This window comes from Centropristis striata, chromosome 10 (assembly GCF_030273125.1).
Source record: "Centropristis striata isolate RG_2023a ecotype Rhode Island chromosome 10, C.striata_1.0, whole genome shotgun sequence".
NCBI lineage: Eukaryota > Metazoa > Chordata > Actinopteri > Perciformes > Serranidae > Centropristis > Centropristis striata.
Genome location: NC_081526.1, coordinates 11038612 through 11066242, shown reverse-complemented (window position 1 = coordinate 11066242; position 27631 = coordinate 11038612). Strand labels below are relative to the sequence as shown.

General features: G+C 37.7%; 1 protein-coding gene across 1 annotated transcript in view; it reads right to left on the bottom strand.

The window, feature by feature from the left end:
- The window catches only part of LOC131979093 (ATP-binding cassette sub-family C member 4-like), a 44097-nt gene extending 19326 nt beyond the window's left edge, over positions 1-24771 (bottom strand). Inside the window, exons 1-20 of the mRNA XM_059343000.1 lie at positions 24341-24771; positions 23315-23425; positions 21237-21357; positions 20913-21128; positions 20743-20832; positions 19897-20060; positions 19360-19485; positions 18143-18392; positions 17947-18054; positions 17641-17730; positions 15989-16180; positions 15758-15852; positions 15588-15674; positions 14395-14491; positions 13129-13359; positions 12803-12934; positions 12586-12623; positions 12207-12301; positions 11640-11786; positions 3905-3984 (exon numbers count right to left, since the gene is read on the bottom strand). Coding sequence (XP_059198983.1) covers positions 3905-3984; positions 11640-11786; positions 12207-12301; positions 12586-12623; positions 12803-12934; positions 13129-13359; positions 14395-14491; positions 15588-15674; positions 15758-15852; positions 15989-16180; positions 17641-17730; positions 17947-18054; positions 18143-18392; positions 19360-19485; positions 19897-20060; positions 20743-20832; positions 20913-21128; positions 21237-21357; positions 23315-23425; positions 24341-24414 — 2544 coding nt within the window. The 5' untranslated portion in view covers positions 24415-24771. The remainder of the gene's footprint in view (positions 1-3904; positions 3985-11639; positions 11787-12206; positions 12302-12585; positions 12624-12802; positions 12935-13128; positions 13360-14394; positions 14492-15587; positions 15675-15757; positions 15853-15988; positions 16181-17640; positions 17731-17946; positions 18055-18142; positions 18393-19359; positions 19486-19896; positions 20061-20742; positions 20833-20912; positions 21129-21236; positions 21358-23314; positions 23426-24340) is intronic.
- Between the last annotated feature and the right edge of the window lie 2860 nt (positions 24772-27631).

Here is a 27631-nt window from a genome sequence, read left to right as displayed (position 1 = left end):
TTAAATGCCCAGATGCTATGGCCTTTCTTTGGGAGAAATGACTGTGGACACCTCCTTCACATTTTCCTTTCTGGGCCATTTTCACTTCATAAAGCTGCAGTCAATGTGTTTTGTGTGTGGTGAGGAGGGTCTGACACATACTGTGGTGGTCTCAGTCGCTGTCTACATTGGTGGCTCAAGTAGTCCTAGGATTAGGCCTTTGTGTGTTGTGAAAAGGTAAAAGAAGTCACTTATTTGGGCTCAGTCAAGCTGCTGATTTCCAACCCCATTTTGGAAATAAGAGAAAGGCTTTGAAATGCAGTCTCTCTTTCTCTCTCCCTCACTCTCTCCCTCTCTACTATAAATCACTTGTGTCCGGCAAATTCATTCATTCAGTCATTGCTCTTTTCTCTTGAGAACAACACAAAAACATTTTCAAACGTGTAAGAAAAACAGTGATTCACAAATACAAAAGTCACTCACAGAAAGCACAGAATTCATTATCTTCGTCATATTGACATGGGGGTGAGATGCTAGATTAGATTGGGACTTTGTTATGTAAGTTCCCAGGCTAAAAAGGAACCCAGGGCCTGGCCTGGATGTCTGAGTCAGAGCAGCTGAGGTGCTGGACCACAGCATCATGGGAGACCACACATACACACACTGGAAGCTTTTGCTGGCCGGTGCTCGCCATCAAATGACCATGTGTGGTATTGCTGAGTGGCCTGTTAGGCACACCCATAAGCACACACACTCAGACACACAAAATAGAGGCTGACTTATATGGGACATTTGAGAGTTATACCTATACAAATTTTGGAGGGGAAGCGTTCACTGATTACCAATATGGTGTCTGAAATTAATATAGACCTTTTTTATGTGGATTGTGCACTGATATGACTTATGACAAATATCTAAGAATATTTAACATTATTATAAATTATACACATAATGTCTAACACATTGTCAACTTATTCCAAAAATGAACGCTGAAAAAATGTAATAAAAACTAAAAAAAAAAGGATAAAAAAACATCAGTACCTTATGTTCAATATCAGTCAATTGCTGGCCATTTAAATAAAAAATAAATTTATAAAAATCAGATAAATAGCAGTGTATGTTCAGTATCAGTCAATTGTTTACCATTTAAAAAAAAACATTAAATACAATGAAATAAATTCCTATTCCTAAATCAACAAAGCATCTAATTCTGCATTATATGTTCTGTGAAATGGTGCATATTGTAAAACATATTCAGTTATCGATAGATATTAAAATGTCTATGTTAGGCCAATGGCCGATTTATTACTAGGGCTCTCCACACAATGGTGTTTTTCTGTTTGTTTGTTTTTACACTAATTTGACAAATAACAGAATAAAACAAGCGGTAAAGTTAATCTTCACTCTTCTCACCTTTCTGTGTCACTAGTATTTTTTCACTTTGTGCAGAAAGACAAAGGCACTGTCATAAAACAATGCTCTAAAAAGGGGATTTACGGCACAACCTATATATTTCCACACTGGACCTTCTCCTGTGTTTCTCAGGATAACCCGTGTAACGCCTGGAGCCAGTGCATTCTTCACTCCTTCTGTCACCGGTGTGGTAAAGAAGCAGAGAAAGCCGGTGAAATCCCATCCTACAGCACTCACGGTTACGTCAGCAGTTCTCATATCCCACAAAGCCACTGAAAGGGCCTGACACACAATGTGCCACAATATACAGTCTCACACAACGATCCACCCGCCAGTGTTTTTAGACAATAGCCATCTTTGGTGTGTGTTTGTTGTGTCTTCGGTGCTAGGTTTGTATCTGCATACCGCACATATGAACTCCCTATTTTCCTCACAAAAAATATTTTCTCTCTCTCTCTCTCTCTCTCTCTCTCTCCACATGACTGTAGGTTTAACTGCTGTAATTTATGATTTATGAGGCAGTGTTTATGCATGTTTATATGCCTTTTACAGTGCTAAGCCCCACTTAAATGACAGCAAGTGTCAGCTGATGTCTTAGCATGCACATGCTGACAAACTGAATTTGCGTGGATGGTTAAGAAGACCTATGAATGTAGCTATGGACCCCACAGTTAGTGGTGTGACTTGGTCAAGAGCCTTCACACAAAATCCTCCACTGAAAGACCCCTGTATTCACCCCTTATTGTCTTGCCCTCCTCCTCTGCCCCCTCTGTGAAAATAGAGGCAACCCAGGATTTAAAGGTCAAGTCTACACAAAAGCAGACAGTCCCTGAAGCCTGAGGTGTTTTTAATTGACATTTCTGTCTTTGTCCCCTGACCATAAAGAAAGAAGAGAAAGAGGCTTTTTCCCAATACACTAAATTACTACTAAATGAGACCTGTGAAAAAATAGGGCTCTGGGGTGTAACCAGGTTCCCCCAGCTTGAGGGAATCCCCTTGTTAGGCTAGTATGGGGGCAGTGCTGAGGGGCTGTGAAGTGCTTACTCCACCATAAAGGGGGGAGGCTCTGGTGCAAATCCCCGCACAGAAGCGGCCTCTCCCCATAGAGAGAGATAAACCAGTTAGGGCATTGTTTATGAAGTTTCACTTTATTCCCCCCTGACAACCATTTAAACAATGACTATGGGGAAATGTCCCTCCGCGAATGAGCAACAATAGTCAGGATCAGCAGCCTTTCTGCGCGGCTAATACTTTGATAAAAAAGAGTGAGAATCGTCCTTCCTGAAAGCATTAAAGGCTGCTCCATGAAAGACACCTGCAAACAAGAGCAGAAAGCGGCACAAACAAAAGTGTCCTGTCCAAAGGATACCACCTTTGTGCACAATCACAATCACTTCCCACTTTCAGCTACAGCAAAAGACCAGTGGTAAGAATGTGCAAATGATATTCAGACTTTTTTCGAAAGTTTACTCTTATAGTTGAATGTGTCCTTGATAACACAGGTAATAACTTTCATGGTGAAAGTCACACTTGAGGTACAATAAGTCTTTAGTCTACTTTCACTGTGTTCAGTTGGACCTTTGCGCCTTCTACAGACTTATTATTTTACTCCAGCCATTATTCACCTTATTATCAAAATGAGGGAAACTATAGCAGACAAAAAGCTTTTGTGCATATGATCTTTTGTGCTTTCAGCATTTAAGATGGCTTTTGTCTACTGTGAGATGGGTATCTGCCACAAACATCACTCAGGCATTGTGGAGGGGGGATTCGTTTTCAGCGCGGCTTTGTTCTATTCTTTGGCCCTAACCAAAGAGCCACGCCTGCTCCTCTACCTCGAATTGTGCAGCGAACATTCCCTTCTTTGTGGTGCTAGGTGCATGAGCTGGCTCATCTCCGCAGGCTTTCGTGGGAGATGGCTGTCACGGTGGCAGGGTGGCATTTGGTAACCCAACCTGGTTATGCACCAGGGTGGCCCTCGGCTACCAGGCCCATAAGACTGTAGAGCATTAGGTGAATTGCGCTAAGAGGGGCAAGTCCCGCTCTGGATCTGTTCCAACTGACCTGTCCCCTTTCCCCTCTACCACGCTTCGAGCTCCACTCCTGCAAACACATCGTACGCCTGCTGCTCACACTTCTTCTCTTTGCCACTCAACGCATCATCCTTGTCGCCCCCTCCTCACCTCCCCGCTGTTTTCCTCCACATCATCCCCATCATCCTGTGGCCTTTATTTCCTCTTTGGTACCTTTTTCTCTCCCAATCACTTGCTTAGTCTCCAAACACATTCTCTGAAGATGCCGCTTCTGTTGTGTCACACTGAGGGAGCCACGCCCTCAGCCTATGTGCACACTTTTATTAAATCTGTGCAGGCGCTGGGCCGCGCTGGCGGGTAATCCTACAGTAATTGTTTCCAGATTAGGGGACCCGGACCACAAAGCAGGTTTAGCCAGGCATGAAATGGCCTTCCCATGCTGCAGCGCCAGCGACCAAACCTGCCGAGGTGAGACTCACCTGGATAAAGTCCACAAACGTCCATGGGAGCAGAGAGTCCAGGTAACCGATGTCCTTCGAAAACCTGTTGAGGATTCTTCCTGGGAAACAACACAACACAAAAGCACAGATTAGACGACATTAGATTAGATTGATGTGAGATAGAATCACACAATTGACAGCATGGTGTTTTTAATTTGTCAGAAAGATGCAAAGTGTAGCATTTGTACAATCAGAGAAATATAATCAGTAAAAATATTCGTAAAATTAGCTGGGAAAAAAAGTGGCATAATGTGTTATTTTATAGTTGTGCGAGACATAATGTGTTATTTTATAGTTGTGCGAGACATAATGTGTTATTTTATAGTTGTGCGAGACATAATGTGTTATTTTATAGTTGTGCGAGACATTATGTGTTATTCTATAGTTGTGTGAGAACACTGAGTATTTATTATGTAACATCATTTTCAGATATAATTTAGTCTTATATAGCATTTGAAAGGACACATATAAGTCAAATACAATATTCTTTATTCGTTAGTTTCCCTGCACCAATAAAAAACAATATTTAGTCAACAGTATTTCCATCAGTTTCCCTAGATTGTTGAGCAACTGTTACCAAAGTCTCCTTCAATATAATAGAAAAGAGCTTATACACCGAGTGTGATATCAGATGCAAAACACAGGCCTATCTAGATTAAACAATGAATCATTATTTGTCTAGCATTTCATAAAGACTGCCCTACTCTTGTCTGAATACACGAGAGACCCTTTTGTTTGGAAACAAAAGGGCAACAGAAGCTGCGTACCTGCCTTTATGTTCTGACTGGCAGTGTCAGTGACGTTAATTGAGTTACCTCCAATCTGCTCAGGTGTTCATTATTTTGGCTGGTGCTCTGCAGGTGCTGTGGCAGCCCTTTATTGTGACTCCTTTAGTAACTTTGCTCCTCTATTCTGATCCCACAGCACATAAGATTACACTCCAGCTGCTTTCACACACTGTTTACTGCAGGGTCAGTGATAGCAAATCCCCACACTACACTACCTAAAGGCAGGCAAGACAGAAAGGCTTTCTCTATCTCTGTCCCTGAAGGAAGCCCTCAGACTCTCAGAGGAGGACAAAAAGTACCAGAGCAGCGCCAGCAGTGCCACTACAGGAAGTAATAGTGGGCTCAAGTTAACCCTCATCCTGCCAACATATTTAACATGCAAGGATCACTGACCAAGAATAAATTACTCTAGCAAAATGTGAACTTCTTTCTTATTATAGAAAATAAAAATATGTAAGTTATGTTATTCATTTCATCTGAAATATAAACAGGGTATTATTTATAGGCATCAGTATATTTTGGGAAAAAAATATATATATACACATATATATGTATACATATATGTATATATATTTATATATATATATATATATATATATATATATACACATATATATATATGTATACATATATGTATACATATATATATATACACATATAAATATATACACACATATATACACACACATATATATACACATATATACACACACACACACATATATATATATACACACACATATATACACACACACACACACACACACACACATATATATATATATGGATGTATGTATGTATATTATATATATGTGTATATACATACATACATACATACATACATATGTATATATATATATATATATATATATATATATATTCTTATCTGCTATATTTTTTGTCCATGTCATGTGACCATTGTGGGCGTGGCCTTCTGCACATTACATTTAGTATCAAAGAACAGTAACTCTAAAACTTAAATGTAAAAGTCAAAATGCTTTTTGGCTGGAAGTTCACCAGGTGCCGGGACACCGGGCTCCATGTCAGCATCAGATGGAGTATTTTCCCTCCTTAAATGTTTTAATTCAACAACATCATATGTCGCTGATATGCATAGTTGTTTATCTATTGTGACACTGCTAAAAAAAACATGCAAAAACTGAATTATGTAGGCTATGGATCTTACAGTGTCCGTCTGTGGCCAACACCAAAATAATGCTTTCCAATGTTCATTATTTAGGCCTAATGTTTTATAAAAAAAATATACAGTAACTAATAGGTTCGGTCAAATTTTTTGGACTGTTCTGAATTTTTTGTCCCTCTACCCTTGTTGGAATGTGACACTTTTAATAAGGATTCCTGGCAAACATTGTATCCATCTATTCCATTTATCTAATAAAACTGCAATGGTGGAATTCTGTGATTCTGACAGGGCCCCCAGGACCGTAATACATTTGTATTTCAACAGAAAAGAGACAAATTGATTGTCATAAAAGCCATAAACAAAAATGGGAAAAAAGTATACCTCTGGGTTCTGCAGGTACACCAATTGGTAGGATGAGGGTTAAAGGTCACAAACAAGCTGTAGATCTGTTGTGTGTAGTTTATAGGATGGTTGATCAAAGTGCAGCCTGTGGGCCAATGGTGGCCCATGAACACGATGTGAAATGAATGCATTATATTTCAATCATTAATCAATCATAGCTTAATACACTACTTAGCTACTGCGTAAAACTGGCCCCCTAACAAATATCTGTCACGTAAGAAATTATTACTTGTAGAAAACTACTGGTTTAATGGTAACTGTGTCATTAATTCTAGTAAATTTAGCAAGTCGTTGACAAATCACATCAGTTTTTCTGCAGCCGTCAATCATACTGGCTCCCACTCTGTCATCTAAACTTCGGTGTATATCTCATGTCAAAGCAATCACAAAATGCCATCATGTTTACTGTACTTAAGCAGCCCATTGTCTCTGTAGTGACACATCACTGAGCAAACAAAAATTTCTAAGCATAATGTAAATAAAGCAGCACTTAGACTTTGGGTGCAACCCCTGATAAAGTGAAACTAACCACGCAAGCATGCAGATGAGTTTATCTAGCCTGACAGAATCGCCCATGAAGCAGGGTGGGACTGGGACAGAGAGAGGGAACGGCTGAGCGGCACATTGGCAGAATGTAGCGGTATGGCACTCTGGAGGCGTGGCGGAGCCATGGCACCACTGACCTAAAAGTTGCCTTCCTGCCTCCCAGTCAGTCCTACGGAGGTGGGCCCTGTAATCACCTCTCTCCACGGCCGTAAGCAGCTTACAGCTTTATCCAAAATGCCGCTCCCGCCTAAAAAACATGCATGCAGACGAGGCCGGGCTCCCCATAACAGCCATTGCATAAACCCAGCCAGAGCATTATTCCCCGCAACAATCCAGCAATGCTCCAAATCAGTACTGATTCAAAGTCAAGTGGCGTAAGCATGTTGTACACTTGGAGGCAGACTAATCTTATTCACAGTGTGAGTGCCCCTTTAGCATACAGACATCCCGAGGGGAGGGTTCATGCAAGGGGGTAGAGCTGCTACTATGCTAGTGTAGAATATCGCAGCTTTAGTCTGGGAATGGGGGGAGTACTTGTCAAACTGTGTTTGCGGAAGATCCAATAATATTTTATGTAATTTTACTGTCTAAGCCATAGATGACCTAAATTCATGCATATCTGACAAACAATGCCAATAAGAAAAGGATAGGTTTCTCTGGGTTACATCATACCATGGTTAGAGGGTGTTAGAGCAGAGAACATCAGTCAGCTATCAGCTGTTTGACAAGCGGCTCAGTTAACACAGAGTTTCAGAGGGGATGAAGTAAAGACCCTTCTCCATCCTGCGTAGACTATAGAGGGGATACATTACAGTGATGCAGTTACACAAAGACATTCACTGCATGGAAATGCCTATGAGGTAAGATCGGCATGGGACAATGGCTTCAATCACTATGGGTGGTTGTCAACAATATCACCTATTGTGTAGAGAGGGGTATAGACGTTTCAGGATATCAGCAGCATTAGTATCAAACAATTTCTCATGGTTTAAGACTCCAGGGGTGATTTGCACCACTTTTTCAGGCTCAGGAAATATCAAGCCCTCCCAACTAAGGTGGCCCCTTAGGTGGAGATATTAGGTGAGCAGGGCCCCCAATCACACTTAAAGAAGTGGAACAGTGGGGTCCGGCTAGAGCAGGGCGTGTGGCAAATCGCTGTTCCCTGTAAACATCAAGATAAGGAGGCGACTCTGAGCCGCGCCATGTGTGGGCCCCAGTGCAGTTGGAGGGGCCTTTCAGCCAGGAGAGTGCGATAATGAAGGAATACTGGGGAGGGGGCTGCCAAGGCTGGAGGTGGCACAGCTCACCTGCACTTCCATGAAGGGCCTCGGGGCCTGGGGCAGCCTCCCACCGCCGGCGCCTTGCTGCCAATACTAATACATTCTAAATCCATTCTCTTCGCTCACACCGCCAGGCTCCTGCAATCTCCTCTGCTTCCCTTTCATGCAATTAAATAGTGGAAGTGCCGAGCGAGGGGGAGCCCTATCAGCCATACTGCACACACACACACGGCTCCATCTCCACATTCAATTTACACACCTCGATATCATCATCCTCTCTGCAGTACTTCCTCCACTTCGCTCTTAACACTCTTGCATCCCAGACCTGAAATACAGACATTAAAAACATTGCCTCTGTAGACACAATTAGAATCTCACATCAGTGACTACAGAAGATCTAATGTTTCCTGCGTCAACAGCAACTGAGTGACACCTAGCACTGAGATGGCCCACTATGCCGATGTGAAAGGGGGACGGCAGAGGTGTGCGTGTGTGTGTGTGTGTGTGTGTGTGTGTGTGTGTGTGTGTGTGTTGACTGAAACTCCACTCCTTGACTGTGCTGATGAGCTGAAGCCCTGGCCTGCAGTCTCTGAGGGGATTAGCCCACTCAATGACACTAAATTACAGGGATCAACATCAGCTCAACACATCCACCGCTGTCTGTGCTGCTCTAACTGGATCACATTTGGATGAACAGCTGTAATAAGTCTATACATATTGCTAAAACTGAGCAACATGAATATATTTAGCTATATAAATTCATAAAGCAGAGGAAAAAGCAGAGGAAAAAGGAGTCTGCGGCGTTATCAAAATCATCTAGATGTCTTCTTTTCAAATAGTATTGTTGCAAAAATATAAAGGTTTTAATCACCAAAAAGCCCCAACTTGGAAATCAACTATTTCCACGCAGTACAAAAGATAACACATGATTCAAATGGCGCAGAGGCATTCAGTGGCTGATACAGAAGAGCTACAATGCCTCTCCATCAATCATAATTCACCACTGCTGTACTCTATTGTTATAAACCACATTCACAGAATAACAAATAGAACCTTTGTGCAGTGACGCTTGAAATGGTAACCTTTAGCTCCGTGGACAGCTGTCAAACAGTGGGCCTGTTCAGCAGCACCGCACCTATCACTTACACATGTAAACAGTTGTCAAATCCTCAACAACACACAGTTACAAATTACTTGCACTTATTGCAACAAAGTAGTGGATATAGAAGCAGTAGGGATGGAAGTGACAGTTATTGTAAAAATAAAAAAGTGGAGCTGCAACTAATGATTATTTTTTGATTAATCTGCCAATTGTTGTCTAGATTTACATGTTTAGTTGTTTGATCTATAAAATGTTAAAAAAAAAATATCGGTCAGTGTTTCTCAAAGCCCTAAATAACGTCTTAAAAATGTCTTGTTTTGTCCACATCTCAATATTTAGATTACTGTCATGGAGGTGTTAAGAAACCAGGAAATATTCAAATTTAACAGGCTGGAATCAGAGAATTTTGACCTAAGAAAATGACTCCAAATACTCCAATAGATGACAAATAACTGAATTATCAATTCATCTTTGCAGCTCTATATAAATGGAAAAAAATATTTTGGACAGAAGCAAAAAAATTTGAGGAGAGTGAGAGAAAACCGGCAGAGGCGAGACCAGCCTGATCTTTTCTTTTTGGTTTCATTCAAGGGAATAAATCAAAAACACAAAGCAGGAGCAGAAAAAGAACTTCAAATATTAAAAGTTATTTATATATATATTTTTTAAATGTCACGCTTAATTTACTACTGACTGGACAAAGGACAAAAGAAACTCACTCTCCGGGACAGTTGTCTATAAATCCAGTCAGACTCATACACAGTGTTGTTTGCCAGCCTGGAGGCCAAGCTGTAATGACTGGACTGGTCATACAATGGTTACTGATAGCAGCACAACAGCAATCAGATAGCAGTGTCTGTTAAGCCTCTCCTTTGCTGCGCTATTAAACAGATTATTACATTATTCAAAGTGTTTGTCCTCCTCCCGTGCGTAGATTACCAAGCGAGGCACACCCAGATAAGCCGTCAGGTAGTCCAATACGTAACACAACGGCAGGAGTAAAAACAAAAGCCAAAGATTAAGACCTGTGGTGTTTGCTCCAAACACAGCTTTGCAAAGGAAAGCTTTGTCGCTGCACCCACTTCTATTGCCAGAAGAAACCGCAAGCTCCAGAACACCCTCAAATCATATTTAGACTTGTGTTACCAGCTTATTATGACTCATTATACAGATACAAGTTCCCTTCTTGTTGAGAATTCCCACCCGAGCTGATTGTGTTGTACATGCATGTCACTATGAAGAGATTAGGCTGAGTAATTATCTGCTGACAGGTGAACAATGCTCCAGAAAAATTAAAGTTATCAAAGTGGGCCACTTGACAGTTGACTTTGGATGTGAATGGCACATTGTGGGGACAATACTTCACCTGATTCAAAGAGGTCTTTAATTAAAACAACTAAATCATAGAGGTGAAATAACAACGAGTGCAAAACATTAAGCAAACTGTTCAAACAAATCTTGAAATACGCGCTCAGTTTTATTGGTTTCTATTTAAAAAGGTGGTGCAAAAAAAAAAAAAAAAAAAAAAAAAGCACGCCAGAAGAAAGCCCAGCAGCCTCCCTGAGTAAAGTCAGACGTTTTTGGAGTGTTTGCACACTTTTAAAATCGTGTCCATCTGCCCACTCCATTGACCCAGCAGCTACAGCCTACAAAGCTAATGAAATAATCGAAGATTTCTGATACAGCGCACAAGGCAAATACATCTGTATTTGCACAGCTCTATAGTCCAAACACAACACTGTCCAAGATCTAGTGCAAACAGTATTTATTCACTATGATTGTTTGCTTTTTGTTCGAGCTCACAATGAAAAAAGATAGCACTCTCTTTACTCATTTTTAAATACATTATGGCTATATATTAAGCCATATCACAAGGCTTTTTCTTCTGAATTGGCCTCTTGTACACAGGATTTACTTCCCAGCAGCAACTTTTGTTAGTTTATTCACAGTGAGATATTAAACACCATAAAATCCCTCAAACAGAAAGCCATCTTTAAGCTTGTGTGACTAAATTTAAGCTTTTATATTGTTGTTAATATTAGATCTTCTGATTCAAATGTATAAATTATTATCAATTAAATTTATTGACAAAAATATATGATGATCTCAATTACATGATGCCAAAATGATATACTTGAATAGAATATTTGCAATTTACATAAAAATGTTCACTTTTAAAAACTTAAGTTGTTTTATTTTTTTTAGAACTTGATAATAATAAACTGTGGAGTTTAAGGGCGAGCGTATGGATGTTTGTAAAGTGGATTGAAACATGGCAAAGTCAGTAACAGTCTGCTCTCTAGTGGTGAGATGTTAGAACAATAACTAGTACAGCAGGTCCCACTGGATGTTAACATTTCATGATCATCTCATCATTCCTGCACAACCTCGACCAAGTCAGAAGTACTGAAGTTCTCAAAATGAGAACCTGATGAGGAAGTTAGCCACTTACCAATTGGATTGATATCGAAAAAGCGTACCGGGGTCCTGAGGATGGCGTTAAACATGCTGTTGTGTAGGGTTTGGGCCGAGCTCACCAACACATTAAAGAAGACCAAGCTGCGAAGGAAGCCAAACACTACGGAAGTGGCTGTTAAACCTGACAAAAGCACAGGAAAAAAATCCATCAGCACAATAGAATGCTATCCTTGTACCTGTTCCAAGGTTAGCTATGCATTTACTGTTCCATTATTATTGGCACAAAAAAGCAGATATATTCGACTTAAGTCTTTCATTCAGTGATGTTTTTTTTGTCTTGAATGCTGATCTATCACTGTGAATACAAAGCCTGCAAGAGTGAAGAGGCTGGGAGTCACAGGGAGACAATCAGAGCAATCCAACAGCAGAGAACAAGAAAGGCACTGCTATCTCCCTGTACAGCTGAGGCCCATGTACACATACACTGGGCCTTGAAGGCCTTGGGCCACAGCCAAAGAACTGTGGATCTGTTCATTGAATGGCTGGCGTATTCAGAGCCTCAACAGTACACAAAAAGCAATGTGCGCTCAGTGAGCTTCACCTGCGTAAACACCTAGGTACAGGTCAAGGTCCAGCTGCCGAGGGAAGCTGCCATTGAGGTGCTCTGTCACATTGATGTGCTTCTGTTCAGAGGCCCTGCAAAACGCCACAAAAGAACCAAAAATCCACAAGGACAAATAAACACAACGAAGAAAGAACACCGCAACACAAAGGCATTACACAGAACACATTCCTCCTATCCTGAAGCACAAGGTCAGTTTCAACAAGTGAGGGATTATGCCAAGAAAAACAGTTTGGTTTAGTCGTGTTATATTAAATCATCAACCAATCTCAGAAAGGAGTCACTTTTGCTTTCAAAAACCTGCTATTCTTGATTTTTTATGTTTTTCACAGGGTGGAAAAGAAGAAGAAAATCTCACCAGCAGGCAAGCCACCAGTCCTGGAGAACAAATGTAATCTAAAGAAGCAAAAGAATGAAAATCAAAAGAATGTCACGAATTACGATTTTTAATTTAAAAAAAAACTATTTATTACTTTTCTCAATTGTATCTTCAATAAATAAATGATGTGTTGTATTTTTCCCAAATTGTTTTAAAAAAACACACAAACCAAATTAATTGGAAAAAAAGGACTCACATGTGCTAGGGCATTGAGTAAAATGAGGACCGAGAGGACCAGGAAGTTCGCGCCTGCCCTGAAATACTTCACATACATACGCAGGCCGACGTTTCCTTCTGAGCGGCTTTCCTCCTCCGTTTGTTGCACTACCTACAGACAGACACTGCTGTCAAAGCCAGCCATCCAGCAACACTTCACTACACGCTGTACGAGCAGCAGGGGGAAAGGTGAGTACCTTCTGCCCTCTAGTGGCCTCGAGAATGCACAACAAGCCATGTATGCTTGATGAAAACCACTTTCTGCTCATTCTAGCAGAGTTTTAATAATGTTTCAAATATACCTACCACTGCGGGTGGCTCTACTCCCTCAATCAAAGAGTAGCGAGAGGAGGAGAGGGAGGACATGGAGGACATAGAGTTGTCAGAGAGTGTAAGGGGGAAGTGGGACACAGTCCCAGGGATGGGGGTTGCACCCTGCCTCTCCTCCTCCTGGCCCTCCTCCTCCTTCAGCAGGGAGGTGAAGTCTAGTCCAGAGGTCTGCAGCTCACTGTAGGTGCCCTGTCCCACCATGTGACCCTGACAATGACGGAGAAGAGACACACAGTCATGGAAGTCAATGCTCAATGTTCCTCGGACAAATACTGAATTTGGAAAAACTGCTTTCAGCTTTTCTGCTGCATCTACCTGGAACAACATTCACTCAAACTCAACACAATTATAACTATGGGCCAGTTTAAAACTATGATAACCAATAACTCTGCCTTTCACTGTAACTGTTTTTAATGTTTTTGCATATGTTTTTGTCTTTGCTGTTTTGTGTTTTCTCTGTACTCTGTTTTGTGTTTTCTCTGTTTTGTGTTTCTCTGTACTCTCGACATCATTGTAAATGAGGGGTTGCCCTCAATGATTCCTCAAGAAATAAATAAAGGATAAACAAAGAAGGAAGTCTCAACATCTGTCAGGGACATGATGTTTAAAAAGGAGAAGGTGAGTCCCTGTCAATATAATACATACAAAGAACATTTATCTAAGTTTTTGCCTATAACTGTAACTTTTGAACTCTTACAAAGGCACACAAGTTGTAGAATTACATCCTTGCATCCTAGCATTTGGAATAACTTTCACTTTGTTTTCGTTTTTATTTGACTGTGTTATTTCTTATTAATCAATGACAACAGCTGCCTCTGTAATTGTTGTGTATTTTCTAATAAATAACTTTAAAGCTTGAATCTAGAGTGGTTCTGATCAATAAATTCTGTTTTCTTTTTTCCATGAAACTACAGCTGTCACCCTCAGGTTAAAAAAAAAAAGTCATCTTCATGTGTGTGCATGTTTTATGCAAAGATACATTTTGGTTGTAGTGTCATTGAACACTTACTGAGCTGAGAAATGCAATGAAATAAAGACATAAGTGATGTAACTACACAGTAATTGTTAACTGAATGATACACCATATAATGCATGTGATCATGTTTATAACAATTTGAATTGTAAATATTCCAAGTTCATGGAGCATCATAATTGTGATGGCTTATTTGAGTAACATTAACATTTTGTGTTATCACCACCTGAGCATTTTTCTTTACATGTAAACTCTTAAAAAACACACACCTGCTTTAAGACAATTATTTGATCTGCAGCCTTCAGGTACTGTAGCTGATGAGTGACCAGGATACGAGGCTTCTTCCTCAAAAGTCCACAAATGCACCTGAAGAAAAAAAAATACTTTTATGCAGAAATTAAACTGCTAATGTACTTTCATCATAATTAACATCTGATTAAGGAATATGTACTTTTTACTCGATTTCTCAGTGAAAAGCAGAGAGATACACTCTTATTGTTTCGTTGTATAGGGATTATGAACATGTATGTGTATGGATATATAGGTACATGTATATACTTTGTATGCATATACATAAAATGTATTATAATTAACTGAGATTGAATTCCATTTTAAAGGTTTTGGCTAGGGCATAGCAAATCAATGTTCTCATCTTGGGTTTTCCTATATATTCTATTTCTTTATTACTCATATCAATAAAATGTTTTATTGCATTTAATGTAACGACATGAATGTACATTTCTGTACATTTATAATGTGCATGTGACAACCTTGTTGACTAAATGTAGATGTGGAATGCTATGACCACACAATATTTTAGTTAACCTGATTGTTTTTTCAGATATGTTTACTCCATAATCAGCATCTACGGAGTCAAATTGTGGAATAAGTTAAGTGTGGAAGTACAGAAAAGCCAAAACATAAGACAGTTCAAAAACAAATATAAAGACATCATCTTTACAAAGTACAAAAATTTAGAAAAGCCTCTGTAACATGGACATATGTAGACTGTCATTTTGTAATATACATAGTAATTGTATTTATGTTTATAATATTCATATATATATATATATATATAGTAATTTACAATATACATGTATAGGTATTCACAATGTAATATAAATTGTTTATAGTATATGTATATATATAATTATCTATAATATTTGTATGTGACTATATTGATTATTCACATATGTATGTATATACTGACCCGTTAAGGGGTAGGACTAGATACGTTTTTTTTACTTCTTCCTACCCCCTTTCGAGCTTGCAGAAAGTGTCTGTTTTTTTCAATTTTTTTTGCTCTTTTGTTTTGTTTTTTATTTATTCATCTATTAATATTTAAACTTGGGGATTTTTTTATTGTTTGCATGTTCGAAATAAAGACAATCAATCAATCAATAATGAATGTAAAACTGGAAAAAAGAGTTTGGTCACTAAAAAACAAAAAAATAAGACTTACTCTTCAAAGAGGTGCCTTCCCACCTCAGCATCCACAGCACTGAGAGGGTCATCCAGCAGGTAGATGTCTGCATCCTGATACACTGCTCTAAAAGATACACACATATGGAGGTTATCTCTGGGACTGACATAAAATAAATATGTGCATTGCTGCATAGACCTCCAGCACACCTTGCTAAGCTGACTCGTGCCTTCTGTCCTCCACTGAGGTTGGCCCCTCTGTCCCCGACCATGGCCAAGTCACCACCTGGCAACAGGTCCATGTCCTGAACAGGGTCCAAACGCAACCCTTACCAGTCATTCACATTCACACTGCACTCACTATGAGCTACAGCTCTCTAATAACTAGACTAGACAGTATGAGATGCAGCGGGGCATGTGATAATCAACAGTGATTCTCACTCTCTTGAGGGCGCAGGCTCTCAGAACTCTATCATACTTCTGGGGGTTGAGCTCTTTGCCAAAAAGGATGTTGCTTCGAATCGTACCAGGTAAAATCCAGGGCTGCTGAGAAGTGTATGTCAGCTCTCCTTTGACCTTGACCACACCACTTTCGTGACTCAGTTCCCCCAGGATGGCACTGAGGAGTGAGGACTGACATGCATAAACACAGAGCAAAAAAACTAAAATTATTGTCATAAAAATTAGGTAATTAGTCATTTGAAAATAACAAAAAACGATTTTACCAAGTTGAAAATAGGCTTAAAAACATTTTCATTAAGAGTACTTTACCTATAAACAATATACTGCTAATACAACTGATAACATTATATTATTAAATACATAATAATACATAAAAAATAGACAGCTGTTTATTATATTTTTTTATTTTAATTTTTTAGAATTTTATTTTATTCATTTCTGTGGGTCATCATAGTTAGGTACCAGGAACTACATCAAAACAACAAAAAAATCACAAATAGCAATTTCCTAGAAATTCATCAAAATCAAAGTTACTTCAGAATTTCGTCTGTCTTATTACATTCAATGCTTCCCTCAATACTTATAATTGGTTATACAGAAGGATAAAAGGACAAAAAGAAACAGGGTTTCTAAGGACATTGTTGCTCTAGAGGGCATTAAAGAATTGGCTCCATTGGCTATCAAATTGTTTCTTTTTATTTTTGTCCTCTGACATTGAACTTTCAATACACAGGTACTTCATCAAAACCTTCCAATTCTCTATTGACGGTGCTTCCTTATTCTTCCAGTTTTGCAATAATATTTTTTTTTAAGAGACAGCTGTTTATATTGTAGTGTGTTGTATATAAAACTAGGACAGCTGTTTATAATGTTTCATTTGTAATTTATTTGGTTATGTTTAAAATTAAGGTAGTTCTTGCCTCTGGAACTCACTACCACCCCAACTCAGGAACATTGACTCACTCCCCCATTTCAAATCACTACTCAAAACACATCTGTTTAAAACTGCCTATTCCCTTTGATGACTTTTACCCTGTCCAATATGTCAATATGTCTATTGTATTGTATTGTATTGCATTTTATATTGTATTTTATTGCTGTTTCTTTTCTATCCTTTTGTACGGTGTCCTTGAGTGCCAAGAAAGGCGCCTCCAAATAAAATGTATTATTATTATTATTATTATTATTATTATTATTATGGGTTGTATATAACACTGGGATAGCGGTTTATATTGTAATGGGTTGTATATAATATTTATTTATTTATTTATTTAAGCTGCGATAGTTGCAATATTGTACAGACAATTTAATATGTATACATACATAGATGTATAAATAACAAAATGGGTAGGAATAATAAATAAGTGTTTACTTCTTCCTGCTCCTTTTTGAAGATGAAATATTTAAGTTTAAGTGCCTGGATTATTTGATTATGTATTATTTGTTTTTTATTATGATCGTTATCATTGCTCTTAGTCGTAAGGCCTGTTTGCTTTTATCGTTTTTTTTGTTTGTTTGTTTTAAGCATGTTTTAAATAAATATACTGCATTCATTTAATGTGTCTCAGGTTTATCATCATGTGTTTACAGTATGTGACTATATAGACCTGACACTACAAAACAGACCTGACCTTTCCAGCCCCAACAGGTCCAATTACTGCGAGAAGCTGCTCGGGCCTCACTGTGAAAGACACATTCTGCAAAGTTGGAGCCTCCAGCATCTGAAAGAAAAAGTAAATGAACTGAAACACATTTTGTAACTTGTCTGTTAATGCCGGGTTTGCTTATACAGCTCAGAATCACAAGTTTGTCCCAGAGGCTTCACAATCTGTATAGAAACACTCTCTATCCTTACTTTGACCCTCGAGGGTTGAAATGATTGTTGAGCGATAGATACAGATAGAAAGGAGAGACACCTTGCACAAAATAATTCTCACCTGATCCCAGTAGCATATTAAGTCCTGTATCTTCACCATACAGTCCTTCTTCTCTGCTACAGGGAGCCCCAGATGCTGAGGAGAAACTTCATCAAGCAGAAGAAAATTCTGAGAAGAAGAATCACATTCAGAGTTTTAGTTTCCATAATAAAAACACACTCGGTATAAAAATGGCCTGTGTCTGTGGTGTATTTACTTGAATTCTTCTAATGCTGATGAGAGACTCAGAGACCTTCTCTATGGCAAAGGGAAAGAAGAGCGTGATGGTGAGTCTGACCGCCCCGTAAAGGGAAACAGCCATAAACACTCTGCTGGCAGACAGCTGGTTTCCTGTCAGGACGTAGACGCAGACCGTGACGAAGACGATGATCTTGCTTGCCACAAAGAAGGACGCCATGTTCAGGCCACGCAGGTACGAACTTTTCATGATCTTGGAGATTTCCATTCTGTACAATAACAAGACAAAACATCTCCTCAGGCAGGTGGTACAGGACAATGAAAACACATACAAACAGACTAAATGCTTTTATGCAAAGGCCATCACAGCATTAAATGATCACGCGAAGTAATTCATGAAATGGTGTATGTATGTGGGCGTGGATGTATGCGCTATTTATTGTTTGCTTTGTTTTTAATTATTTTTTAATTATTTTTTAATTCCTTTTATCTGTTTTGTTTATGTTTTATACTATGTGGTTTTACATATTTGTATATTTCTTCACTTAGTATTGCACTTTATTTCGTTGTGCATTGAATGACAAATAAAGATATTCTAATCTATTCTATGTCGTCAGTAAATGTTTAACCTCCTGTGACCCTGCGTCCTCACATGTGGACATTTCATTTTAGGTTTTCTGGACCTTATACTTAATTCTGCTTAACTATAACATGTTGTCCTCAGTAGTACACACTCTAGAAAAAGCACAATACATCAATCAGTGTAAAAATCAGATGGCAGCATCTTGGTAAAGTCAATCAAAAGACCAACATGGACCAGGTACAAAAGGTGATCAGATTTTATGGTTAAAACTTGCTTATTTGTTCTTAATAATGTTTGTAGTTTGATATTGAGAACAATAGACTTTTACTATCGTTCTTCCAAAGAGAGGGTGTAAATGTAAGGAAATAAAAAGTTTTATACACTGGTGAATTAATTGTGTTATATAGTAAAATGAACCCTTTTTTTTCCCAAGAACTACTTCCTGTTCAAAGACAATACTTAGTTTTTGTACTTACCAGGTCCTACAAATCCAAAATATCTAGGAGAAACGAACAAGACATACCAAACGAAAGCTTGGGTCTCAGGAGGTTAAGGAAATAATTTACATTTTTGGCAGCGAAGAGCGCATTTGTCCTCTTCCTTTCAATTAAATTTGGGTTAAAAAAAAAGAAGGGAGGTTAGTTTTGGTGTACCTTCTGACTTCATCCACCAATGCACCGAAAGGCTTCTCCCACCCGTACATCTTTATGACGCGGATCCCAGAGATGACTTCATTCATTGTGCGTATTCTGTCATCTGTTAGGACCGCTGTTTCAGCCCTAAAACAACAGACACAAATTACAGCAATGGCACCAGCACAACATGCGACATACACAACTTAAAGTAATACTCCCTATCTTTCAGTAATAGTCAACTTCTGTTACTTCTATTCCTTTGATATTTCATATATTTTTTAATACTTCATCAGCTTGCTTTTAAATTTAAAAAGGTATATTTGAATGCACTTTTATATATTTTTTCTTAACTATTTTATCTGCTTGTTTGCAGTCTTAAAATTGTATATTTGAATGTCATTTTATAAATGTCTCTTTCTAATCCTTTAATGTTTTGTGTAAGGCACTTTGGATTACCCATTGGCATTGTTGAAAGGTGCTATACAAACTTGCCTTGCCTTGAAATGCAGAAAAGTAGTGTTCTATTTTTGATTAATCTGGCTACTGACTACACACCTGAGAGTAGAGAAAAGGCGTCCGAACATAGTCTGTACTGGCATCAGGATGAAGAAGAGAGTCATTCCCGCAAGGCATGATGGGCCGATGGCATACATCAACAACACAAATACAGTTGCTGCTTGTAGAGGCCCAATCCACAAAAAGTGCAAATATAATGTTACCTGTATGATGAAGAGGAAATCATTATTGGGGTACAGTCTGAATTATTGAATTATTGAAAGTAAGTTACATGAAAAAATTTAATTTCAACATACAATATGTTATATTCTGCCACTAGGGGTCTATCAATCCTTTATCAAATTACAGATTTTTTTCTAGGTTTGAAAATTGTTGGAAACATTTGGTAAAATGTTAGTAAACAACTCAACAAAAACAAAAAATATTGAACATAGGTCTAGTACTAGTCATCAAAAATTTGAATGCAGAAATATTGCATATTATACCTTTCAAATATACAGGTGCTCAATAAATTAGAATATCTTAGAAAAGTTTATTTATATCAGTAATTCAATTCAAAAAGTGGAAATAACATATTATATATATTATATATTATTTATATATCCGTTACACACAGAATGAAACATTTCATGTCTTAATGTATTTAATTTCTTCTAATTATAATGATTATGGCTTACATGGACCGAAAATTCAGTGTCTCAAAAAAATTATATTACAAAAGACCAAATAAAAAGTATGTTTAATATGGAAATGTTTGCCTCTGAAAAGTATGTTCATCTATATGGACTCAATTCTTGGTTGGTGCTATTTTTTCTGACTTTTCCCATCATATTCTAATGTATTGAGATGCACCTGTATAAACAAGAAGTGTGCTCAGATAAATACCTCATCAAATTTGTTGACATCATTGGATAAGAGGTTCACGATCTGTCCCGTGGTGGTTTTGGCAAATGCTTTGCTGTTAAGACAAAGAGCCTTTGCAGAGCAAAGGTGTTAAATCAAGTCATGTAAACCACAGGATGATATTAATGCATAAATGTTTCTTAATGACTGACCTTCCGATAGATCATGTGGCAAACGGCCACACGTATCTTCATGCCCACTCGCTGGACGTGGTAGAAGTAGAGATGATGGAGGACGGCGAGGCTGACGGTGGACATGGAAATGCCTGCAGCGTAAGCGTAGGCCTCAGACACTGCAGCGGTGTCATAGTTCTCAAAGTACTCTATTATCTTCCCAAGTAGCACCGGCTGGATGACTTTAATAACTTCCTGATAGAAAATGAGACGTAAAGCAGATATGTGGGTGTGATGCATTAAAACAAATCTTGATTCTCAAAGCATTTCTCTCTGTAGATGTTTGGTTTCACTGCACTTTACCTCTATAAAGATGTATATTCCAATGAGCGCGTATGATTTCCAGTAGCACTGAACAAGAACTTTGGCAAGTGTGGGAGGGCGCAGGTCTTTAGCTGCCCGTTGAACCTCTCTGTCCCAGTACCTGTGAACAGTGAAAAGAAAAGCAGTAGTTATTCAATGTCAATAATATATAATGATGCAGTGATACTCACAACAATGCACTACTGACTGTTGATCATATTTCAAGCAGAATAATCCATTATTATCATAAAGTCTTCAGGATATAAATGGTGTAAGTATGCATTTACACTAGTACAGATTTTAGTGTGTGACTGTCTACATCATGGGTCTCAAACTCGCGGGCCAATTCGTGACGATATTTTGTGGCCCCCACCTTGATATGAAAGTTTAATATGAGTTTTATATGAATGGCACTTTAAAGAGAAAAAAAAACGTGTATTTTGGGGTGAACTGTCCCTTTAGCTCCAAGTTTATTGCAAAGCCCACATCACCTTCGTCCCCTCTGCAATAACCACCCTGAACAACAAAAAATTAACACTCTGTTGCTTTTAACAGCCCCCCCCCTCCCCCTTTTTAGCATGATTGTACACATTTTTGTGTTTTTAATGTTTGTTTGCTTCTTAGTGTTTTTTATATGAGCCTGTCAAAAATGAATTTCTGTCACTCGTGACAGACAATAAAGTTCTATCTATCTATCTATCTGCACCTGCAGTATATATGTATATGCATCATTCTATCATTACATGTGGGAATTAAACGTCCCTCAACTAGATGGTACAGGCCGCCTCTTCCTGGCCTAGAAAAGGGGCGGTACCACCGTGCCATGTATGACCACATTACACTAAACAGTAAATAATTCAAATTCATAATAGTGATAATAATCCAATAAGGCCAAAAGTATAGATCACAAACAGAATGGCAATGGGATTAAGGTGTATTAATGTTATAGTCCAGTACTCACAGTGACAAACAGCTTTCTTTTATGCATCAAGAAAACTAGTTCTCACTTGAAGGGTTCCTACAAGTGTCACTGCTAGATCTAGTGGGTTTAGAGTAAAGGGAGCAGCATGTCTTATGTGAAAGTACTGTCTATATATAGGTGGGCTTCCCTCCAAGCAAAAGGTGAACTCTGACGCCAAACTCCCTCACAGGGGGCGGTCTGTGCCCTATTTGGAAGATGTCCATAGCTTAGAGGTGCCAGGCACTAGGCTCACTTAAAAACCCACCTCTTTTCTCTTGCCTTCAATTCAAGTTTTCCTCCGGCAAGTGCTAGGGAATAGTGTCCCCTAGTCGTTCCTCAGTGCCTTTAAAATTATCCCTTCTTCTTTTAATTTATTTTAACCCTTGCAGGAAATGTCTTTTAACCCTTTTTTGTTTCTTTCACCTTTGTCAATTCTGTATTTTATTGCACTTTATGCACTTTTATGTGAAGCACTTTGGTGCAGCTCAGCCGTCTGTAAATGTGTTATAGAAATACATTTGACTTTGACTTTGAAGGACATCCCTGGCTCTCTGAATGGCTGCTAAACTTTTCTACCATTGGAGAGGAAGGGCATTTCAATATGACTGCTGCTCAGTATGAGAATAAAGCTCTTATTGTTGTTTGGATATAATCGTTTTAGGTGCTGAAGTGGTGGCGCAGGTCCTGGTGAATGCCCAAACCTACCATTCACTTTAATCCTTCCAGGGATTTCAGTGTCAATGACTATGAACTTTAAAGTTGCTAAGATATCAAGAATAACAATCTGATCCGAACCTGAGCAACTTGTTGATAGACATCTGAGCTAGGCATGGACAGCCTGTAAGGAATATTTTTTACTAACATGGTACCAGACCAGCTCATGGTGGATGATCCATTTTGTTTCATTAGGGGGGACATTGAGGAAGAGAAACTGAGGCTGCAACTGATTGAGAATTTGATTCCTGTAGCCAGAAGCTATTGATAGTGACATATAAGACTGTTGCAACTTAGGAGAAAGAAAAATAAATACAGCAAGTATTTGCCACCAACATTGCAGAAATAAATGAACATAAGTATTATTAAACTGAGTTAATACAAGACATTTTTAATATTTTACCATTGTAGCTCCTCTCCGAGTCTATCTGATGCGTCCTCTGGGAGAACTTTGTACATATCATCTTCCTCCAACTTCTTCTTGTACCCGATTCTGAACAAGGGATTCAGCCAGCTAGAGGGAAAGTACATGAATGTATGCTCAGTCATCAAAAGACACAAGATAACTAATTTGTGTAATTTACAGTAATTTATGGAAGTGGTCAATATAGGAGCTGCAACACGTGAATGCCAATGTGTCGTTAACACATAATAGTAAGACTGTGTAATGGCAAGAATCTGTCAATACAATAAGTAAAATGATTTTTTTTAGGGCATAGTGTAAAAAACACACCACCATGTGCATATAGTCTGAGTAAAAAAAAAGTATACGTTCACAACAGTTGAATCTGCATTTGCATTTATCTCAGCACCTGTAACATCCAACATTGTGGTACAATTTTTTGAAGTTTTGCAATCAGTCTGCTGCTAAGAATCTTAAAACAAACAACAAACAGACTACAAAAAATGTATAGTGTTTTTAAGAATTGATCATACAAAAATAGTATTTCAGTATACGTGAATGGAATAATTTCTTACACTCTATAAAGTAAAATCAGCATTTTTTTCAGAATAATCTGTCCATATATCCTAATGTGGTACACTTCCAAAACTTTACTTTACTGCTGCCTCTCATGTTTTTTTAGGTCTACTAACTACTATAACACTTTGCAATGATTATGGTGGCTATTTTTACTTTACTATTGAGACAATCATATCCCACCTTTTCATGCTCCATGTGCTCTAGTTTGTCTTGTCGTTGCCTTGTGGTTTAAGACTACAGAAATAAACTTTTACAAAGGAGCCTGAGCCCTGTGCTCCATGTGGGGACAGTGTGGTTTGTGTTTACGCATGGTCGGATGCTCAGCAGCTACCTGCTATCATATCCAGGGGACAGGCTGTCTTTTGAGTGGCCACAAACTGTCACACAGGAGAGCTCTCCATTCAATTAATGTCAAACACGGCTGTCACTGCGGGCCGCTTTTCTTACCAGAAGAAAATCTTGGAGAGAAGATTAGCTGAAGCCGACGGATTATCCCTCGCCTCCTTCCGCAGTGGTTCCATGCCCCCCGACAGTAACAGCGACCTGAGGACTTTCTCTGCCGGGTGTGTGGCAGGAGAGCTATCGACAAAGACTCAGAGGAGGAAAACCGTGAGAGAACAGCTGCTGTAAACTCCAGTGTCTGTCGATATCACACCTCCAGACATTCAGGACAGGATTACTACGGGAGACGTACAACCGGCTCGGCTGTCAGGTGAGCTGGGCGCTGCGTCACCCCGCCCACCGCTCGCTGATTGGCTGACGGAAGTTTCCATCACTTTAGAACTGCTTCATGTCATGACCTCATGACCTCTCTGAATTTAATTCACTTTATAAATCTTTAGCCCTGGTTAAAAATAAAAAGAATACACAATTTTTAGATTACTATGAAAATATATTTGATGTACTCTCTGGTATTTTATGATGTAACGATTTTGTATTAGCTATTAGTAAATATTTATTTATTTATTTATTTATTTATTTATTTATTTATTTATTTATTTATTTATTCATTTATTTAGTTATTTATTATTTAGGTTCTATCTTATCTGAGACTTTGGGAATATATTCTGTAAATGAATTTATTTTATTTATTGACTTTTCGTTTTTGTATCTGTGAAAGAGCTCTTATTTATTGTGTTATGTGTTAATGTTTGACATAATATTAAAATAAAGTTAAAAAAAAAAGAAAAAACCTCATGACCTCTCTCTAAAAATTTGTGGGATTGATATAATGGATAAAAAAAATGCACAAACAAGCATATCAGAAAAAAAATTAAAGAGGCAAAATAAGATTTCCCCCCAGAGGAAAGTTCTTTTGGGATTCAAAATTGAACGGAATAAACTGGCATAGAGCATGGTCGTTTTTTTTCTCCTTTTTGTGGAGATGAGCCAGAGACAACTTTACACTTATTTTATATTTGCCCATTGTCATCTTTATTTTGGAGGGATATGGAAAACTTTATACTCGATAAGACTGGATAGACCATCATTTTTTAACCTAAAGATATTATCTCAAAATTTGAATCTAATAACAAAACAGTATGTTTTATAACAAATCTTATGCTTCTGATGGGTAAGTTTCACATCCACAAGATGAAGTTTTCCAAATCCATCCCTAACTTTAGTGTTTTCACAATAGAATTGAAATTTTATATATCGAAACTTTAGAGTTGATGTCAAATAAGAAATGTGAACGCGCTCTCATACACTATAAAAACTTATTTTCAGAAACCTCAGAATAATATAAAGGGAAGCACCTTATACCCTGTGTGCCTTATTATGTAATTATTTTTATTTATATTTATATATTTAATTCCACAGATACTGTAACTGACATTTTTCTTTGTATGTCTTGTTTATATACTGAAAAAGACCTCATAACCTCTGTCCTTGCTTACCCAAAACAATCATTTAAACAAAACATTATGTACTTAAATGTACCATAGTTAATGTACTATCATCAAAATTGTTTCAAAATAAACTTTATAGTGTTATATTATATGATATTATATTATATTATATTATATTATATTATATTACTCAAGTCTACATTGTATATAATGTCCCTAAAGTTTTTTATTTGATTTTTGTTTTGACTGTTAATACTTTTTATATTTGTACTTGTTTATATTGTAAATTGTTAATACTTTATTATATTTTTTACTTGTTTATTTGCTTATATTTCTAGTTTATACTGCTATTTACTATTTTTGTTTTTTGCTACCCACTTTGCTCCTGTAACACTTGACATTTCCCTATTGTGGGACTAATAAAGGAAATCTTAATCTTAATCAAGGACTGTACTTAAGTAGGCTACAATTTTAAGGTATTTCTCTTGAGTATTTAAGTTTAATGCTATAAAACTTATATTACCACACAATGATACGTTATGTATTATATTCCATTTTATTCTTATATTGTCACATGCCACCTGATTTACTGCATACAGATTAATCATAAATACAGACATTCGAATATGTCTTTAATTGTGAAGCAGGAAGTAGCTGTTCCATGCATTTATTTATTTTTTTAAAATAGCAAAAATCACCTTTTATGCTTAGAGGGAATACAAACACAGTTTGATCGTTTTGTATTTCTTTTAACAGTACAAGTAGCTGCCACTATTACAATTCAATACTTTTTACTCCACTATATTTTTCTGACGTCATTAGTTGCTATTTCCTGCAGATTACAATATCTAATACAAAATATAAATCAACTAGTAATTGATGCTGGATCATTATAGGGGAAGCTACCCAGCAGTATAAGAAGTGGTTACAATGAGCTCCAGCTGCAATATTAAAGTGATGGATGCATCAATAAATATTCTCCTGACTATTTATTCATTCATATATCTTGAGGTCAAAGGTCAGAGAGCTGCTTTCAAAATCATCATGTCAGTTTTTTTTTTAACCCCTCCCTTGAAATTGAGTCAGCCACAGTCTCTGAGACAAAAAAAAGCTGCAAAAATAAACAGCTCCAGGCAGTGTTTTGTCCTGTGAAATATGACTTATTAGTATTAGTCTTACTATATTATTATAGATTATTAAGATTGTCCCATTTGGATTTAATTGTCTTGAGATTGTCGCATTTAATTCTGTTTTAGAAGGACCTCTCGGAGTCTGACCCACTTAGTTAAATGTCACCCGTCACATGTTAATATTCAACAGAAGTCAAGTCACAGAAGAAAATGTAATACAAAATAAACTTATTTTTTGAGGAAAGAATAAAGTGACACCTATAGGTTGGCTCCTTCTCATGACCTGACGACAATTGTTAAATAAATTATAGTCTAAAATATTCTTAACCACGTCCACTTGTTTTTTATCCAATACAGAAATCTTAAACGTTTATGTTTATTTGTTTTCAAAAATGAACTCTTAATCTATCTTATGTGCTACACCAGCATTGTATAATGGTAGATTCTTATTATCTACTTGTGTATTTCCTTTCCTGTACGAATTTATACAACATTTTTAAAATGTCAACATGGATTTGCAAAGTTTGAGAAAAGTTTCACTAATTATTTCTCATAAAAAACTTTATTGAGGTTCATATTACAGCTGATTAAGTTATGTTGCCACCATCTCTTTTAATACGTGGCTTCATTTTTCTCTAACTGTCTGATGTTTATCTTCTTCTATGTTAGATAAAAACTCTCATCAGTGAGAACAGTGAGCATAAAACACAGCATACATATTCACACATCAGCTAGTAATCATTAGTCATCCTGTTGCC